Source organism: Gopherus flavomarginatus, chromosome 15, assembly GCF_025201925.1.
Source record: "Gopherus flavomarginatus isolate rGopFla2 chromosome 15, rGopFla2.mat.asm, whole genome shotgun sequence".
Taxonomy (NCBI): Eukaryota; Metazoa; Chordata; order Testudines; family Testudinidae; genus Gopherus; species Gopherus flavomarginatus.
The window spans coordinates 28,420,495-28,438,802 of NC_066631.1; the positions used below are offsets into that span (position 1 = coordinate 28,420,495).

Sequence of the window (18,308 nt, forward strand, 5' to 3'; positions counted from 1 at the left end):
CGTACAAGTTCGCATTTTTTCTGAAAATTAGTATGTTGAACAGCAAGCTACGGCCCTCTGGAAACAGAGAATGAAATTTGTTTATTTCAGGAAAGCACGTTACACAACTCATTTGTTCACTCTGAAAGTTAGTGGAGCTCCCATGTGAACTAAAGATAACTTGCAGTCTTAGCAGTTTTCATCAGAGGATCTCGAAACGCTTTTCAAGCATTCAGTCTCAAACCTGGAGAGACAAGCCGCTGAGGTACTGTGGTGACGTGACTCGTCCGAGGTCACAGAGCGAGTCAGTAGCATAGATGTGAACACAACTTACTTTTTCAGTAGCAACCTCCTGGACAGTGCATTGCATTCTGGCCACTTGCACAGCTTCTTATACATCGCCATACACTTATTCTCTCGACTCTGGAGCTCACTAGTCAACTTCTCTAAATCAGAAAGAGTTGTGAATTTATTTCATCCATCATTTTCCTTTAAAAACTTTTAGAACAAAGTATCTTATCCTACACAGGATGCAAGAGAGAAAACACATTCTTCTCTGAGACTGGAGGGCCAGGACTGAAGTCCAGGATCAATGCCAAAAAGCACTGCTAAACTAAGAGGTCAGTAACAGATTTAAGGTCCTATATCTTGCTGGCCAATGGTGCTAGAAATGAGTGATTTGTCACTGAAAAGCTGGGAGTCCTAACATTTAATTATTCTTCAGGCCTAGTACCTCAACTTGCTGCATCAGCGCTAGAAACTCTTTGCTGGATCAGCACCTATTTTCCAACTGAGGAAAGTGCTGAACTTGTGATTAGAAAGAAAACATTTTATGCCTAATTATTGGTCAACATATGACATAAGGAGGGACAGAAACTCTATTAAAACAATCTTCTCAATAACATATCACTATCCTCCTTTTTCTGTTAGAAGTATGGCTCAGAGGCTGCTGGGCCTGGATGCAAAACTTTCCCTTAAAAGGACATAGGACTGGGTGCAGAACTGTAGAGTCTGACTGGAACCTTGATATTCTGGCTGCTCTTAAGCTACAAATTCACTTTTGTGGTAGAAAAATAAGCTCTAAAGCCATCCAGGAGGAAGGGATATAATGCCATCCCTAGCAGCACTGATTCTAAGATGGTAGCTGTGAGCTGATATGATGGGATTTTGTGGGCTCAGTTATGTTAATCTGATAATTGCCCTTTGTCAACATGCTGCTACTTTAACACAGATAATGGAATTGATGCTGCAAACACTCTTGAGTGTAGTAATACCACAAGCAGTCTGATGAAACCAGTGAGAAAATCTGCAGAATTGGGCTCAAGGTGTGTTACTGGTATGAGTTAAGTTAATTTACAGTTATCTTTAAACGAGTACACGTGCAGATCAATTAAATCCACATAAGACAAGTTCCCAGCAAAAGACCTGGGACAAACCTCTGCACAGCTGGGGCTGTTAATTGACTGAGTGCGTTGAAAGATAACTTACCTCCTAGTTTTCCTCTAACAACATCCAAGGCTTCCTGATACTTCTCCAAACGTTCCAGTATCATGTAGTAAAGTTCAACCTTAGAAGAAAGATTTGGATACACTGACATTTGGCAGTAAAACAAGTGAAAAGTGTCTGGAAATAAAAATAGTTTGTGCTTTTGTCATTAGGAAGAGGAGAAAATCAATGCTGTCTGTAAAACTGTCTAACAGCCACCAGAAAGGAAAATTCAAGAATTTAATTTAACGTCCTCTAATCCCAAAGATCCCCTGGGCTTTAACAAACACTACAAAGGAATCACTTCATCTAGCAATGAACTCTTCTCAAATTTACACTACCTACATCCTCTGCCCTCACTTCCTTCCACACCCTTTCATTCCTTATGCTCCTCTATATCCTCTCTCCACACTGCTCCCTTTGTCTTTCTCCTCTTGCTCCCTGCTTCACATCTTATTTCAGGCTGAGCTTGCAGCAGTCTCCTACTTTCTGTACACCAATCACTTTCTCCTTTCTCAGTTTCTCTTCTCAAAACTCTCTTTGGTCATGTGGCCTCCTGTGCTTATAAATGCATTGCTGATATTCCCCCTCTTTGCATCTACATTGCTGTCCTGTTCAACTAAATTCCAGTTTTCAGTTCTGATTTTTACTCACTGTCATCGTGTTATTGATTAGTTTTGCACCTTGTGACCTCCCAGAAAATTGTTATATAGGTTCACTTGACTGCAGAAGTCTGTTTAATTAGCAATGAAAATCCATTTTTTAAACAAATGTGAATATCAACATTTCTTTTGTCTCCCATGTTTTCGTGCTGTGTGTAACTACATAAGAAAAGCTGCTGACCATACTGCTTTGTTTGACCAAGAGGAGAAGCCCAGAGAGCACGGACAGGATGCGTACCAGCGGAAAAAGTGAACAGGACATGTATTTCACTGACAGTCCCTTTGAAAGAATCTGACCTTTCTATGATTTCTCAAAGTCAGCTTTTGAAGTTACTACTGCAATTGTCTCAACAGCTACTGTTTTTGGTTTAAACTGAAAACTAGAATCCCTGGCTGCAATGTATTTGTATTAAGTTTGTGAGTTCTTCTGAGGCAGCGAACTTGTTTTCTATCTTAGGGGTTCTTAAACATCCATAGAGCGGGTCACACTTTAATAGTTTCTCTCACTGTCCATGTCCTCTCTAGTCATGTCTGCATAGGCCACCTTCCTTCACACTAGCAATCACATAACATCCCTGTGGCAACCACAGCAATTCCTTCCCTTGAACAGGAATATTACGCGAGTAATATTTGGAGCTGTTTTTATTGAGAGTTACCAGCTGGAAATGGAGAGCCAGCATTGACCAGCCAGCTCCCCCTGGATCACCAGCAAGCCATCTACTTTGGGTACTTAATAATAAAAAAGATTACAGAGCACTATAATGGGAACCAGACTCAGTATTAGGTATGCTATACAAAGCCATTAAGCTATATTGTTAGCACAACATAAAGCTCATACAATGTATTAACGATGCTCAAATCAAGTAGAAAACACATTTGCAAATCTTACTTCAGCCTCAGCTTCAATCTTATCCTCCTTCACCATTTTTTCCACCATTCTTTCAGCTAGGGGCAAAAACATTGTTTTGGAGAGGCTTTCATCTTGTGCTGAAATAGACTAGGGGAGAGAGAAGAATTACTGTAGCAATCTATCAGCCTTTCCTATTGTCCAACTCAAAATTATTTTTTTCATCACGCAGGAAACATGACACACGCAACAACCCACAAAATACCCATCAGGGCTACCATCAGCTACATGCATGGACACAGCGTTTTGTAAAACATGCTGCTGGGGAAGTAACTGATGGTACAATGAAGTGCTCACTCTTCACAACCTGAGTCTCAGAACAATGTAACAGACAGCATGTTATCAATAAAAATACAACAGTCACTTACTGAATTCATTTCTTCTACAATCAAATTATTTCAAAGCATACAATTATTATTTCCATGTTTATTTTTTGCCTGACTAAGGCTATATCTATACTAGCATTTCTTGTCGTCAGGGGTGTGAACCTCCCCTACTGACTGAAATAAATTTCACTGACAAAAGTGCCAGTGTGGACAGTGCTATGCCGGTAGGAGTCATTCTCCCGCCAACATAGCTACGGCCACTCGTTGAGGGTGGTTTAATTATGCTGACGGGACAGCTCTCTCCTGCTGGCACAGAGCCGCTACATAGGAGACTTTACAGTCGTGCAGCTGCAGCAGCACCACTGCAAGTCCATAGCACAGACACACCCTAAAGGAGGTCTGTCAGGAAGTTTGATTAACACTCAAGTCTGTTATCTGTGCTAGTGCAAAATAGCATATTCTGATTTTATTGCTGTAGGAATCTTGACGTCTAGGAGATGAGCAATACCAGGTAAGTTTCTGGACCACACAGAAAATATAGATTTGAGGAGGGCTCAGTGTTTACACTGACTTTATACAGAAACAGTAGCACCCTACAACGCTGGCAGGCAGCCAGACAGTTTATTTAAGAAAGCTATTGGGTATTTCTCATAATGTGAAAACACACAGAACATCTCAATATTAACATTACAGCCACTGTTAAAAGTCTTTAATTAAATTAAAATGCTGTATTCACCTGCATAATTAGGCTCATCACAGACCAAAAGTAGTAAGGGTTTTTGGGGACAATCTTGTAAAGTGCCATTCCAGCCTGAAAAATATAAGACATGTATCCATCATTTCAAAAATGCTTCAATTTATAAGCTGCATTATAGAAAGTGAAAGAGTGATGACAACGGTGACAAACAATTCCTGAGGATTAGTGACCAGATAAGAATTTATTAACCCCAACTGGATATACTCCCTAGGAAACACCCTCCACCGAGATCTATGTTGGTAGTTATGCAGTTTCTCTCCTTCCATCTGCTGCTACTTTTTTAAGTGTATTATAGCTTCAGCAGGCCTGGAAAGGCATTTCTAGAAGAGTGATTATTTGAAGAGTCTATAGCTTTAGATACAGGGTGCATGCGTGTGTACACACACTACCTACTTCGGCAGATTAAGGGAAGTTTTCAGCTCTGTCTCCATTTTTGCACATGTTCAATTGTATACATAAAACCAAGCCCATGCCCTGCAAATATAAACACCTGCATTTGAACATTTTTAACTTGCACATGCATGTGTTCCGATTTTGAAGGCATGTGGCACAAGACACAGCTGAAGAGATGCCCAGTTGAAAATATGGCCCTAAATATCAACAGACAGCCAAGTCTTCAATTACTTAACTTAGAATGGAAGCTATTCTTAGTCACACATTCCTCACACATGCATTATGTCTCTAAATAAATGAAGACTGAACTTTCCTACATTTACTTCCGAGTTTTTAAATTGATAAATTACATCTACACATAGTATATAATATTTTACATTAGGTAAGCTACTTTTGCAAGAAACACACACTATTTCTTGTTCATTTCTACAAATTGTTTCCTGTCTGTTTTCAGATTATAACAATAGAATATCAGGGTTGGAAGGGACCTCAGGAGGTCATCCAGTCCAACCCGTTGCTCAAAGCAGGCCCAATCCCATAGTGAGACTGATTCCCTTTTTCAGGCCTTTCATTTAAAGTCTGACAGGATGCAACAGAAGACGGTTTTTTTTTCACCCTCCATTCAGTCAATCTCTGTCTGAAGTCTGAATCCCTTTGAATCCTTAGGTGCAGTAGCAGATATCCATTCAAAAACATCCTATGTTTGCCATTTACGAGCATTACCAAACTAGACAATCTAATCAGATACATGTTTGTACAGGGGTCTGAACAGAATATTTAGCATTTACGTAACACTTTGTATCCATATAAGACTGGTATTTTCCATTCAATATTCCAGCTAAGAATACAATTATTAGAAGGTGAAATGTCTGAATTTCAGATTTCATATACAGCTAGTAAAGTAGCATTATATATTGGCCTAGAGTAAACAACGAGGTTTCTTACTGAAGGATGTCTGCATCACAGTAAATCTATGCAAAAAGCTTTTTTTTTTTTTTTAAAAAAGATTCTGGTCAGAGTTCTACACAATCAATGTAGCTGACAGAGCAGCAAAAAAGGACTTTGCTTAACTCAGCCATAAATTAAACACACTTTACCTATAGACCAATTCATCATTTTCTAGACCTTTTACCTCCTTAGCACTGCTAATCTGGGAGAGCAACAGACTTCATTTTTAGATGGCCTGACATTATTAGAGATCTCAGGATCCTAATGATTTTGAAGCCTGAAATGTAAATGCATGCTTATGCCTGTTTCTTTTGAAATCAACAAGTTCTTTAAATGGAAAACACACAGAGGGCTGTCTAGAATTATATATAAAGAGTATCGTATATAAAAATTATGGCAGTAACTGATTTTTTTCGTAAAACCCAAAATAAAAATGACATGCACAATAATTTTTAACATAAGTAAGCATGAAGCAAACTAATTCTGCGTTCCCATTTAGCAGTATAAATATAATCCTTATTTAAGACATTGAAGTCAAGGCCAATCAAGAATTATTTGAAGCCTCTATCTATGTAAACAAAAAAAAATCCATTAAAACAAGCAAAATTTTAAGATTAGATGAATATCCAACTCACAACTATCATAGCATATCTCAAAAGTTCTCTTTCTGCCCAAGTGCAATATCATGGAGTGCATGACAGATTGCAAGTCAGACTAGAATCTAGCCCTTTTAGTATGAAAAAATTGTAAATCCAAAATTGTTTTGATATTCAGATGCAGGTATGTCAAACAAGAATATATCAGATCTCTCTGTATTGGTATTTAGCACTTTGCAGGCATATATATTTCCCTCTGATTAATATAGCTGTAACTTGGTGATGTGTGTAAATCAGTGCAATGTCACAGCTTGCAAGAGATTGGTGTAGTCGGTTGTTCTGAGACTTCGGTCTCACCGACATGGGTCAAGTGGGTAACAAGCACAGTCGTAGCAAATTTAGGGATTAGCAAACCAGATACATTCCCTGGTGCTGTGGTCAAGCCACAGCTATTTTTAAATTAATACTGAAAGTACTTAGTAAAATAAGAACTATTTTTAAGTAGCAGTCTAAATTAACCTACCAATTCAGGACAGATCTGAAATGAGACACAATGATTTTACAATGATATGGCAGATTTAAGCCTTTTATGAAGAGTCATTTGATAAAAAGTTAATCATTCTCTAAGGCACCATATATACCAATGATTCAGTACCCAATAGAATTAAGCCACTTAGAGATTAATCACCATTGTTCAACTCTATTTTTTGGTTGAGGAGACAGGGTCTTTGTACAGAGATTCGAGTCACCTTAACACAGTGGGAAGAGAGAGCCTGGAATCAATTTGCCTGCTTCCCTGTGCTTTTTTATACATAAAAGAGGGAGTGTGTGTACGCTTTGAAAAGAAACTTCCATTTATAGGCATTCTCCAGGCACCTAATTTGGGAAGAATGAAAAACAAAACTAACAGGCATGAGATTGTCTTGCCAACTGAAAACGAAGATGCACGTAAAGAAAAAACAACTAAGCTTTTCTTCTACCAAAATACAAGCTGCACAGTTTAACTCCACACTGGTTTCCAGAGATAAGAGTGCGGGGAAAAAAAAAAAAAAAAAAAAAAAAAGGAATAAAGAAAACTTTAAAAGTTTGTACATTATTCGACATTGTGGCCCTTTGGAGCTCTCAGTAAAGCTAAATATTCCTGCCTAATACACTCCCTTATGTGTAAGCTTAGTACTCTCTGATATAAGTATCAATAGGAAGCTACTATGCCAAGAAGGCCAACCAACATACTGCATCAGTACAGACTACAGTTCATAAAGTTATCCCTTTTTTAAGGGGAAAGGAAGCAACTGTCTTTTATATAAAAACAAAAATCTGAATAGTAGTTCTGTCTAAGCAATCCTGTATCAAATATTTAATCATGACGTAGAATTTTAATATTGATTCAGCTCAGCTTTCTAGAAAATTAAATATAATTTTAAAAGGTGCTGGTCACTAATACAGTATGATACAGAAAAGAGCCTTAGGGAAATGTTAGATTTATTAGTTACGTTTTTTCATTGGCGACCATCAACTGGAGGAAAAAACAAAACAAAAACCACACTTCTGTCTAAGAACTTTGCCCCCACTATTGTTAAATGCGACACCTACGATGACTGTAACTGAAATGGATGAAAGTACCTGTTGCATTTTCTTGTATTCCCCGACCCTGGCATAGGCCATGAAGAGATGAGAATGATACTCCTCACTGTTGGGAACCTTCTTCACAGCTGCCTCGTAAAGTTTTGTTACCAACTCCGCTAAACCAAACACAGATATTTCAGTTCACACACATTTGGAATATAAAGTTATAAAGCAGCTACCTCAAGATAACATCTGGGATACTTTTCAGAGTAATTCATTCAGACCAGTTCTTACAGGTGTTGAGTGTATCTCCCCCAGCACCGCAAGACCCACAAACACACAGTAGGCAAGAAAGAGAAATGTTTAGAAAAAAAGAGTGTGTGTAAAATAAATATATCAATAATAAGACTAAAACATTCAGAACCGTACTGAATGCTTTCAGGTACATCACGTGTTGGGGTTAAAAAACTTCCAAATTCACCCATTTTGGGGCATTACACCAGTTCAAGATTTGTACTTGGGTCACGAGGAGACTGTCTACTTTAAACAAATGATTTATTAAGACATAGAATTAATTCCTCAGGTTTAAATTGTTTTAAGGAAACTTCTCTAATGCAGCAGTTCTCAAACGTCATTGCACTGCGACTCCTTCTGACAACAATAATCACTACACAATCCAGGATGGGGGACCGAAGCCTGAGCTCTGCTGCCCTGGGGTGAGCGCAAAACCAAAGGGCTTCGGCCCTGGGCAGGGGCCTGTAACCTGAGGCCTGCCACCTACGACTGAAAGCTCCGGCCCCAGGCAGAGGGGGTTAAGGGACACTTTGGTCCCAGGCCCCAGCAAGTTTAACGCCAGCCCTGGCAACCCCATTAAAATGGGGTCATGACCAACTTTGGGGTTCTGACATACAGTTTGAGAACCACTGCCGAATGTATTAGGAGCGACTATGCTATACACTAAAAAGCCCTGATGTTTCCCAAGTGACTTTTATGCTTTCTATCTCCTTTAATAATTGAATACAAAGATAATTTATTTCAAGATAAACCTATTAATATAGACCTATTATGATTAGATATTTAGGATACCTAAACACTATTTGTATTTGATTTTAACATCTCTTCTCCTCATCGCACCCAAAAATTATTTGTACTTACTCACACAATCATTATTGAATGTACTTTTCTTAAAAATTAAAATAATTCTTCACGTAAAAGCACTATATATGTGCAAGGTATTATTGTTAATAAGGTTTAGTATGATTTTATATATTCTTGAATAATTTAATTTCTATGTGTACTACATTCAGTTCTATTTATGTTTATATTTTTCTGGTTTTTAAGTTAAGAATTGTAGAAATAAAGATTTAAAGGCAGATATGAAGAGGTTTCATATTATTACAATAAAAGTGCTTTAACAAAGCAAAGATTATGTACTGGAAAATTAACTAGTAAAGGACACAAGAGGTTGCTATATGTTAAGAAATGGCCCTGGACAGTTACACCTTCTCATGTCAAAAAAAATCAGTTTTTCAGTCTAAAATGATTTCTGCAATAAACCTGATGATGAACATTACTGACACATCCTCAGGATAGCGATAAAGTATCTCCTTGTGCTGCAGACTAACCAAACCACATATGCTTTCTCTTTCATAGTAAGCATGCACAACTTTGTTTAGTAAATGACCCAAGAAGTTATGATTCAGATGAATTGTTTTCAAAAGAGTAACAGGAAAGGGAGAGGTCAGGATTTCCCCTTTAAGTCTGCAACACAATTCTAAAGCCATTTTGAGGGGCTAAATTCCTTGATTGTGTCTATATACATTATTTTAAATTGCTTCTTTGAAGTTCATATACAGTATAAGCTGTTTATGATTTACATTATTCCTATTTAAAGTAACAACAATAACATCACAGGGTTTTTGCTGGAATAAATTTGAATGAATTTGTTTGATATTATGACTAACATACGTTAAAATTACTGTGGACCCAATTTTCAACAATAGGAGCCTAACCAGAACATCTTGCTTTAAGATGATCAAACAGAAACTTCCATGTCAAAGAGGCATTTACACAGTTGTGCGCCAAACTGGGCATCTGAATCCCATGTCTGAACCACCTATTAAAGCACCCATGTGTGAAAACTGGACTTTGTAAATTTCCTTTTGAATTTTGGGCAACAATTCATTTTAAAGGAAGCCGCAAGGAAAGGTTACATAATTATGATCAAGAAGCTGAAGTTTGCAGGAGAAAAGTAAAATAGAAAAACCTACGTCTATGCATTTCCCGGTAAAGGATAGTTAGTGCTTGCAAAGAGTTGTCATCTGTAGGTTCGAGTGCTGTTACTTCTTGTGCGAGAGCAAATGCTTCATCTTGTTTCCCAGTTCTCTGCAAGCCGATTGCCTTTAAAACCTACACATGTAATAAAGAAGCAGCCATTAAAAAAAAATTGCCACCATCTACAGAAGAAAAACTTATTTTGAAACAAAGGATCATTATTAGAGAAAAATCCACTCGCCCAAGGTGAGAAAGGGACTTGTCTAAGTGAGTGTCATCAGTTTCTGAAGAATCTAAGCTTCCATTTAATAAAATAAAAATAAAGGGGGGGGGAAAGCATAACCTTTATGATTGCGAAGAAAACTTTCCAAATGTGAATAGTGTAAAACTTGTTTTCAACCTACATCTGCACCTCCACTCGAAATTTTTTAGGGGCCCGCAAATGAAAAATGGTTGAAAACCACTGATGTAAAATGATGCAGTGCTGCCTTCCTCAGTCTGTGTAGACTGCCAGTTTCAGTGCTTTTGCTGCTACTCAATTTTTCCTAGCTGTAGCAGAGTGAAAACCAACCAGTCTCACCAGTTTTCACTACCGCTATTCAGAACTATGTGGTCAGAAGAGAAACTAACAGTACATGTATTCACATCTGTTTCACTCTCCAGCAGCTTGGGAAAGCTTTGACAAGAAGCAGCTGCATCAGTAGCCAGAAGCCTGGAAGAGGGATAGATCAGCAGAAGCCCTGGTAACATCACAGCAGTCAAAGGGCAGAATTTTGCAATTTAGAAAGTAACATTTCTTAACACATTTTCAAACAAACACGATATTACATGATTTAAAGAGTTCTATTAACCTTCTGAAAGATTTTAAGAAACACTGTGGGCTCTGTTTAAAAAAATAAATCACAGATTACTGGAAGCTTGAATGGGATAGCAGAATTTCTCCAAATTTCAGAACTGTTCAGTAAAATAACATAATGAAGAGCAATCAAACTTACCTTAGCGCAGTGAAGATCTTTGTGTTTTTTTAGCAGTTTATCGGCCTGCTGGATTGCCATTTTATTATTGCCATTATCAAGATAATCTACACAAAAACACACAGTGATTACAACTGACAGCAAAGAAAAGATGGATATCTATTCCCTAATCTCAAGGAGGGGCGAAGGTCTGTGCTCTAACAGTGATAATGTTCAGTTCAGTTCACAACTATTGAATGCCCGTTCAGTGACCATTTCCACAGCGCATTTTAGAAATACATCTCGTTTGTTCTAGTTTCAGTCATCCCAACACAAAGTACTGTAAGAGACTCTCTTGGTCTTTCCTGATAAAAGCTCAGGATACATTATAATAATATGACAAGACACAATGGGTTCAGATACGAGCCTCTCTCCGCTAAGGACTAGGCTGACATCTTTTGCTCTAGTTACAAACAGAAGTGAATTTGGTGGGATAACAGGAGTCTTTCCATGGATTTAAGTGGTGGAAGATCAGATCTGAAAATACATTTGCAATCTATTATTACAGTAAATGGATAATGAGGCTTTCATTGGCTCCATGGAGACTATTCCACAATTAGTATTTATTATTTTCTATTACTGTAGCTGTGCATGTAACAGCCCATGGCCTGGTCTACACTTCAGAGTTAGGTTGACGTAATGCAGCTTACATCAACCTCAATCTGTAAGCGTCTACATTAAAATGTTGCTCCCGTCAACTTAACTCGCACCCTACACTGACTTAATAACGCCACCTCTGCGAGCGGTGTAGTGCTCAGGCCAATGTAGTTAGGTCAACGCAGTGTCAGTGCAGACACTGCATTGCTTATATCAACTGTTGCTGCCATTCAGAAGCCATCCCACAATGCCCCACACTGACAATTATATCAGTGCAAGTGCTCCTGGCGAGGACATGCATCACCAATTCAAGGAGCACGGTGTGGACATGCAAAAGTTATTTAGTTACTGTGGGTGGCTGTACATCATCTTAACTTAGGTCGACTTAATATTGTAGCGTAGACTTCCCTCAAGTCATGAACAAGACTTCATTATTCTCATCTCTTAGGGTAAGTCTAACACTGCACAAAACCCTGGGTCAACTGACTTGGGTTCACACTACATGGCTAAAAATAGCAATGCAGACATTCCTGTTTAGGCAGGAGCCCAGGCTCTGAAACCCAGTGAGGGGGGAGGGTCTCAGAGCCTGGGCTCCAGCCTGAGCAGCAATGTCTACACCATTACTTTTAGTCTCATTGCGCAAACTCTGTGAATCTGAGTCAGTTGACCTGGGCTCTAGGATCTACTGCCACAGAGGATCTTTTTTTTTTTTTTTTTGCAGTGTTGACATACCTTTAGAAAAATGTTGCTATACAGTTTAAATTTTTCTTTTCTCATTTGCATATCATTATTCTCAGTTCTAACTCCAATGGGATACAGCCAGATTATTTGAAAATTACTGAAATCAGAATAAGAGATTAATCTGAGATGAGAACAATAAACCCACTCAATCTTTGCACCACATCAGACTTTTTGAGACTTGTTAATCTAAACCTAGTGTAAAACAACTGGGATGTATCCAATGAGCCAAAAAGCATAAGTGAAGTGTTCCTAATTTTCTTCTAAATTCCTGGTAAGGAGCTAACACTAGCTAACTGAAATTAAATTATACACTTTCTTGCTAGGACTGCATTTCTTATAAGGATGGATTCCACTGAGTTAAGAAGGTGACCCTTAGTAATTTCCTGCCATATTCTACAAAATTAATATCCATATTACCGAGATTTACATTCAATGGCCTTTAACATTTGCCTCTATGGTAGTATCTATGCTAAAGAATTGAAGCACTGCTAAATGAACTGGGGGCGGAGGGGAATTGTATAGGTTAAGTGCATATTGTGCACTCTGTCCATTCTAACTAAAACAAAACTTTGAAGTATTTCAACTAACAGGGTAAAATGATATTATGACTTTATAAGACATGGCTGTTCTGAAAAGGATGCACAGCAACCTCTCTCCAATGCCCTTCCAGACTTGTTAGACCTTAAAGCAGTGGACCCCAACCTTTTTCGTCTGGTGGGCGCTGGATGACAAGCCACCGAGGACTGTGGCTGGTGGATGAGCATCTGCCAAAATGCTGCTGAGAAGCAGCATCATCCAGAGATGTCGCCATCAAAAATAAGTGGCATTTTGGCGGTGATGCCTCTGGATGACGCTGCTTCTTGGCAGCATTTTGGCAGATGCTCACCTGCCGGACAGTATGCGGGCACACATAGATGCCCTGGCGCCCGCGGGCACTGCGTTGGGGACCATTGCCTTAAAGATTTGCCAAATACAGACGTTTTAAAAGTTATGAAATAGAACAAGCTGGTAACCTCACTATAAATTGATGGGTTTTTTGGTTCACAGATTTGTATTTCATGGTACACACACGCTCCTTCAGTATCCAGTTTGCACTGACTGTCTTGGGGTTGTTAAACTTATCTAGCTGCACTGATAAGATCTCTGCTATAGGTAGCAGAGTAACACGCAAGTCACAAGGCTTTCCAAATAGTAGCAGAATAAGGACTATGTCTTGTCAACAACATGAACAAGCAGCAAAGATCCAGATCCAGACTAACACGGCTACCCTCTGATACTTGACAACATGAACAAGTTTCTCAGGAACCAAAAGAACTGGCATCTTCCATTTATCACAAAAGAACTTAAACTAAAAAAAAATATTGAAGTACAGATTATTAATAGCAAGTCTATGAGTGGAGATTTTAAATGAATGGAAATGCAACATAATTAACTTCCTGATTAATGTACAACAAATTAAGATAACAGATAGACATAACTGTCAAGGCATCCCGAGTAATCAAGTACACAGTACAAACAGAAAAGCGATGTTACAAGCAAAGTAACTAGAACCTTCACCACACACAAAATCTGTTTACTTTTTGGCCTTTAATAAAAGCCACACAATTACATGTTTAAGAAGCCATGCTTCATGTATTAAGGACTATAAATACCAAATATTAACTACACCACCTTAGGTTCCCAGTGAAGCTTTCTAGAACCAACACTATGCACTCAGCACATTGCACTTTTAAAAGGCATTACACTCTCTCTGACACTACTAGGGGCTGAAACATCAAAATACATCTCAGTTAAAATGTCAGTATATTTCAGTATCTTCTGGCTTAATTTTTTAAGTTATAGTTTTTCTAACAGTTAATATTTGAATTTTTTCTAGTTTAAGAAGTTACTTTGCAAATGTATCACTACATACAAAGCCCAGCAATCGGAGCATGCCACAGAAAATTCAGAAAAACTTTCAGTACATCACACTGAACCAAACTAGAGAGCTACAATTGCAATTTCTGTAAGGAATGTTTATTTTTCTTTAATATAACAATGTATTTATATTTGTATTCTTTACAGTATTTTAATTAACACCAAGTAGAAGTAGCTATGGCCCCAATCCCATAAAGAGAACTGCATCCGTAGACTTCATCAAAACTCAACCTGGGATGTAGGGGTCTAACTGCAAAGTTTTCTTTGTGAGATAAGTACTTAAAACATGAATGGTGCACTTAAGAAAACAAGTTCATCCCTAACCAAATACAACTCCCCTTGTGTTTCTAACCAGTGATTTATTTGCATATGGAAGTCAAGCACATTTTCTGTGCTCTCTAAATTACCTGTTCTGGGATTCTAGAAGTTTAACAACATCCCAGTGTGGCACATGCACAAATATAGAGCAAATTTTTTTTTTACTACTTTCTTAACCAATGTGCCTCCTAATAAAGCTGGAGAAGAACTGCATGCAATACTTAAGGATATTTTGAGGCAGACTTTTAAGACAGGAGGTTGCTGAACAAGACTACTCTCTTGTAAAGTTTCACTGCTTTCTCTCTCTATTGATTTTTGTATAGCCATTACTATGATATCTAGGTGCCCCAACATTTCAGCCAACAGCTTTAAAGAGTGTGTGGCTTCTCTCACCCCTTTTAGTTTCACAGATAAATGAGTTTCTAACTTAAAAATCAGTTTTGCATGGGGAAGATTTGATGTTTGTTTGCAAAGGCAGATGGGAAAAGAAAGCTCAATTCTGCATCAAAAAATATGCATCCACTCTTACAAGTCTCCCAATCTTTTGTGCAAAACAAAATAAACTGGGAACACAATTCTCTTAACCAGGAGGAAAAGAAATTAACATGGCAATTGTCCAAGGGTGTTTTGCATTAAGAAATTATACCATACCCTTCCCTCCCCCCAAGAGTTAGAGAATTGGGAGGTTTCCAAGTGTGGGAAGACAAGGCAGGAAGGATATTAAAGCTGCACAGCAAGTTAAAGCATGGGGTAATATATTTAGCAAAGGGTAATGTAACCTACAGAAAAATATATAGAAGTGGAATAAGACAAAAACATTCTCTAATGTTGGTGACAAATTAATATTTGAGGACAGGGATCAGTTTCTGGATGGGGAATGCAGGAGAAAGAAGTTATTTGTGGCAGGGATAGTGTCCAGCACTTAGTATACTGTGGGTGCTACTATCATGCAAATAATGAATAGCTTCCCCAGCTCCCAATTGTAGATATAAACCACTATACTACCCTAACAGACTGAGAGCTAATTGGGGCAGGGATGCGCTTTAGGTTTTACCTTGAACAGTACCAACTTGGTGTTGAGAGCTAAACAGTAACATAAGGTCAAAGATCAACCGGGTAGAGGAGGAAAGGGCCAATCCCTCAGTTTCTCACCATGTAAATAAAATCACTGACAATTTGCAATAATAGCTCCTTTAGCAACTCTGGGCTTAGCACTTCAAAATACCAATAATGATTAATCACAGATTTGTAAGGGACAACGAGAAGCGGAGAAATTCTCTCCTCCTTAGCCCAAGCAGGGGGTCTACACTATGTAAAGCCTCTTTACCCCATGGTGGCCCCACGTGCTTCAGGCAGGGACACTTAGTAGTGATCAGCCCCTTGACATGTTATTTCCAATATCAGATGCAAACCAGCACAACAGAGCTTATAATGGGGATAGGGTGACCAAATAGCAAGTGTGAAAAATTGGGACACCTTTTTTTTGGGGGAAGGGGGGAGGGGGAGAAATAGTTGCCTCTATAAAACAAACCCCTAACACTGGGGCATCTGGTCCCCTAAGTTATAAGGAGGGAAATCAAGGGGACACACCCCGCCTCCAGGGCTTGTGGGGAGACATGGGGGTTTGGGGTCCCTGTGGGGGCAGCGGCTGGGACGGGGTGAGGGGCCCCAGCGGGGGCAGAGCTGGGGGGTGAAGGGCGCCCGAGAGGGCCGCCTCCCCCTCACGCAAGGGGCTCCCCTGCAGGAGCTCGGGGGCGGGGAGCGTTAGCCCTTCCCGTCCGAGTCTCCGTCCCTTCCCGGCCCAGCGGGGCGCGGCGCGCGGAGGGAACCACGCGAGGCCGTGGCCGCGGCGCGGCCTAGTCTGGGGGCGTGGGGCGCCGGGTGCCAGCCGCGGAGCGGGGGCAGCCCGGCGAGGGGGGGTCGGTACCGTAGATAGGCCGGAGGCGCCGGTCGTTGGGGTCCTGCACATGGCCCCGCGCCGCCATGATGAGAGCGCAGAACCGCAGTGCGCAGCCGCCGCGCCGGCGGGACCGGCCAGGCTCGGCCCGGAGGGGCGGAGGGTAAAGAGGCCGGGTCTGGCTGGCGGGCCGCGGGCTCCCCCACCGCCGCAGGGCCTGTCGCGATATGACGGGCCGAGGGCCGTGTCCCGCGAGAGCCCGCGGGCTGCGGTGACAGCGCCGGCCGGGGGTCTCGCCTCATGGCTGCCGGGGTTGGGCCTACCGCGATATTCCCCCCGGGGCGCTGAGGTCGCCGGCCCCCTATTCCCGCCCAGGCCCCCCCATCTCACCCCCGCACCCTGCGGGCAGACAGGGCCGCAGCGCGCGCTGCCGGGCCTAAAACACCGCAGGGTGGTGCCCGCTCTTCATGGCCCTGGCTGCCTGCTCAGAGCTTCACAGCAGCCCTGGGGCGGCCACTCGAGCCCTGCTTGTGCCCGCCTGCCCTAAGGTAACAGGCCTGTGGCCATGTCCCGCAGGTGAGCTGTTCTCCTTCCACCCGCTGCTAAGCACTGGCCTGGGGGCACAGCCACATATCATCATTCCAGTACTTCAGAAGGGAGTTGGGAGTTTTATCTGCTCCTTCCAAAGCTCTTTGAGGGTTTTGGGTGATAAGCGTAGACAAATGCAAAGTCTTATTAATCATGTTCCTCCTATCTCACGTCCTTCTGTTTGAGTTGGATAAAATCTTTTTCAGCTCCCAGCCAGCTGCACGTTGCAATTCACAGAGCTGCATTTTTACTGTCCTTCACTCTCGAGTTCTGTGCAGAGGCTGGGAGTGGACAATGCGATGGATCACTTGGTAATTGTTCATTCCCTGTCAAGCACCTGGCATAGACCACCATCAGAAGACAGGATACTGGGCTAGATGGACCATTGGTCTGACCCAGTATGACAAAGGCAGATGAGGTAGCCCTGCAACATCCCTGCCTTAGTTTCTTCCTCCAAAGTGGGTCCTCTTGGCCTTCTCCACACAGGAGAAATATGGCAGTGTGGCTTGGCTCTTCTGTCTCCTGTGAAGGGGCAAGGAACAACTGCAGTGTCTGTGCCACCATGTTTCCTTGCTAGTGCACCCTAGGCTTTCAAAAGAAACAGTGAGGATGTGAGGCCAGGGCAGTGTTTCCCATGTCACACCAATTAAGAAGAGACTAGTTGTGATGTGGAGACAGCACGATGCACAGTCATAAATTGCCCAGCAGGCATGCATTTCCTGTTTTCTGCAGAGCTCTGCTGAAGCACTAGTTGAGGCACAATCCCTTCTAGAGCTCCCTCTAAGGTCAGGCTGGCAAAAATAATTGACATTGATTGGCTAGCTTGTTGGCATCAGAGAGGCCAAGGACTGAATGGTTCAGAATCTGAACGCCCACCTTCTCACTCCTAGAGATGGTCCTTTCACGTTAAGATTGAAGCAGCATGGGGGAGCTTCCACTGCTACTCTCAGGCTGTATCTGGTAGGAGGTTATAAGGAGGATTTCAGCTTCTGGGGCAATCAAGCTGGCACTTTTTAACTTTTCAGGTACAGTAAATTAGTAGTGTATGTATATTATTTACTCCTCCATACAAATTAGTCTATGAAGAATAAAAATTAATATGAAGAAAGTAAAAAATAAGGAAGAATTACAAGATTAGGATGAAGCATCACAGAGAACAGTTTCTGGGCCTAATTCAGCAGTGGTGTAACTTGAGTTGCCTCTCCTTATGTTAGCAGTGAAGTTTGCCTTTGTCTTCAGTCCTCGCCAAATGCCAAAATCAAATCACACTGTTGTCACCAAATTCAACACAGCTCACTCATCACACTTTACATAGTTGCTGCAAGATCCCCACTCCTGGCAGGT

General features: G+C 40.8%; 1 protein-coding gene across 1 annotated transcript in view; it reads right to left on the bottom strand.

Annotated features, from left to right (window-relative positions):
- NAA25 (N-alpha-acetyltransferase 25, NatB auxiliary subunit) overlaps positions 1–16,514 on the bottom strand; it is a 43,050-nt gene extending 26,536 nt beyond the window's left edge. Inside the window, exons 1-8 of the mRNA XM_050924255.1 lie at positions 16,407–16,514; positions 10,889–10,974; positions 9,890–10,028; positions 7,677–7,795; positions 4,096–4,170; positions 3,016–3,123; positions 1,468–1,546; positions 314–425 (exon numbers count right to left, since the gene is read on the bottom strand). Coding sequence (XP_050780212.1) covers positions 314–425; positions 1,468–1,546; positions 3,016–3,123; positions 4,096–4,170; positions 7,677–7,795; positions 9,890–10,028; positions 10,889–10,974; positions 16,407–16,464 — 776 coding nt within the window. The 5' untranslated portion in view covers positions 16,465–16,514. The remainder of the gene's footprint in view (positions 1–313; positions 426–1,467; positions 1,547–3,015; positions 3,124–4,095; positions 4,171–7,676; positions 7,796–9,889; positions 10,029–10,888; positions 10,975–16,406) is intronic.
- Between the last annotated feature and the right edge of the window lie 1,794 nt (positions 16,515–18,308).